Below are 2,418 nucleotides of genomic sequence, written 5' to 3'. Positions count from 1 at the left end.
TTTTATTAATTAATATTTATATTTTATAAAAATTATTATATTTCTTTTTAAATATTAAATAAATTATGAAACATTTAATGCTATCTAAACTTGAAAAATTTTCAAAACGATTAAAAGAATTGGATTTTTTACTTACACAGAAAGAAGTTCATAATAACATTAAAGATTATTGTAAAAAAGTTCGTGAACATTCGTTTTTATATCCTATTGTAGAACTTTATAATAATTATAAAAAAATAAATGAGGATATTATAACCGCAAAAGAAATGTTAAATGACTTAGAAATGAGAAATTTTGCTTTAGATGAAATTAACTTAGCAAAAAAACGTATATTTGATATTGAATTGGAGATAAAAAAATTAATTTTACCAAAAGATAAAAATGACAAAAGAAATATTTTTATAGAAATTCGAGCTGGGACTGGGGGAGATGAATCCGCATTATTTGTTAATGATTTATTAAGAATGTATATACGATTTTCTGAACGAAATTATTGGAAATTTGAAATAATATCTAGGTCTCTTTCTGAAATAGGGGGGTATAAAGAAATAATTGCACGCATTATTGGTTTAAATGTATACTCAAAATTAAAATTTGAATCCGGGGTTCATAGAGTTCAACGTGTACCAAAAACAGAGACTCAGGGCCGTATTCATACATCGGCTTGTACAGTAGCTGTAATACCTGAGGCAGATGAAATTGAGGATATAAATATTAATCCTGCTGATTTACGAATAGACACCTATCGTGCATCAGGAGCAGGAGGGCAGCATATTAACAAAACTGATTCAGCCGTTCGTATTACACACATTCCAACTGGTATCGTTGTTCAATGTCAAAATGATCGTAGTCAACATAAAAATAAAGCATTTGCATTAAAAATTCTTTTGGCTCGAATTAAAGATTCAAAATTACGTGAGCAACAGTCAAATACAGCAAAAATGCGTAGATTATTAATTGGATCAGGTGATCGAAGTGAGCGAATTCGTACTTATAATTTTCCTCAAGGAAGAATGACGGATCATCGTATTAATTTAACATTATATAAACTCGATTATATAATGGATGGAGATTTAAATGAAATTATTAATTCATTATTAGTAGAATATCAATCTGACTTAATAGAAAATTTCTTTTCAAATTAAAAATTTATTATGTTAAAAAAAAATACTATTTTTACAGTACAAAAAAAATCACCATTAAATATATTTGAAACTAATATTTTATTAAAGTATGTTACTAGATTGTCTGATGTAGAATTAATTATTAATAATGAAAAAAAATTACATAAACAAGAAATAAATATTCTTAATAAATTAATTCAAAGACGTATATTAGGAGAACCAATTGCATATATTATTGGTAAAAAGGAATTTTATGGGCTAGTATTAAATATAACTTCAGATGTTCTTATCCCAAGACCTGAAACCGAATTATTGGTAGATTTAATTGTAAAAAAAACATTTGAAAAAAAAATAAAATTATTGGAAATGGGAACTGGGTCGGGAGCTATTGCTATAGCAATAGCTATATACTCTAAAAATAAAATTGAAATTATTGCTACTGATATTAGTAAATTTGCTTTAAAAATAGCAAAAAAAAATGCAAAAAAAAAATTAACTAAATACAATATACCTATTAAATTTATCAAAAGTAATTGGTATAATAATTTACAAAATTATAAAAAATTATTTAATATTATTGTTGCTAATCCGCCATATATTCCAAAAGGAGATATTCATTTAAATAAAGGAGATTTACGTTTTGAACCAATTAATGCTTTGACTGATTATTCTAATGGCTTATCATCGATCAAAGAAATTGTAAAAAATGCATCAAAATATCTTGTGAAAAATGGGTTATTATTAATAGAGCATGGTTATAATCAATCTAATTTAGTTAGAAAATTATTGTTTAAATATGGTTTTAGTGATATAAAAAGTTGGCGCGATCTTTCAGGGATAGAAAGAGTTACTCAAGGAAAAATAAGTTAAATCCTTATTTAGTTTTTCATATTAGGCATCATATTATGATTTAAATGATACATAACCCAAATTGATCCAAAAAACATAATTATTATTAATATTAACGTAAAAATAAACGATAATATAATCCATCCGTTTTCAGATTTAATATTCATGTGAAGAAAATAAATCATATGAATAATTATTTGTAAAATCGCGCAACTTAAAATTATAAATTTAATTAAATTTAGATTTAAAAAATTATTATTTTTATTAAAATAAATTATAAATGGGATAACTGTTAAAATTAATGACAAAAAAAAACCAGTTATATAATCTTTTATTGTTCCAATAAAAAAAAGATTTTTGTATAAATTATTTTTATTTTTTTGATTATACATATTTATTTTTATAAAAATCATTTAAATTTATGATAATGTTCCGATTAAGTATA

The 2,418-nt window shown here is 23.5% G+C and overlaps 1 protein-coding gene across 1 annotated transcript; it reads left to right on the top strand.

The window, feature by feature from the left end:
- The first annotated feature begins 44 nt into the window (after window positions 1–44).
- Window positions 45–1,616, top strand: LOC108253011 (peptide chain release factor 1-like). Its single transcript, XM_017446178.2, has one exon. It carries the CDS (start codon window positions 66–68, stop codon window positions 1,143–1,145), a length of 1,080 nt encoding a protein of 359 aa, XP_017301667.1. The 5' UTR covers window positions 45–65; the 3' UTR covers window positions 1,146–1,616.
- The last annotated feature ends 802 nt before the right edge of the window (window positions 1,617–2,418 follow it).

This window comes from Diaphorina citri, unplaced genomic scaffold, assembly GCF_000475195.1.
Source record: "Diaphorina citri unplaced genomic scaffold, Diaci psyllid genome assembly version 1.1 scaffold1122, whole genome shotgun sequence".
Classification (NCBI taxonomy): Eukaryota; Metazoa; Arthropoda; class Insecta; order Hemiptera; family Psyllidae; genus Diaphorina; species Diaphorina citri.
Note: the sequence above shows the minus strand (reverse complement) of the source record. Positions and strands in the feature narration are given on the sequence as shown.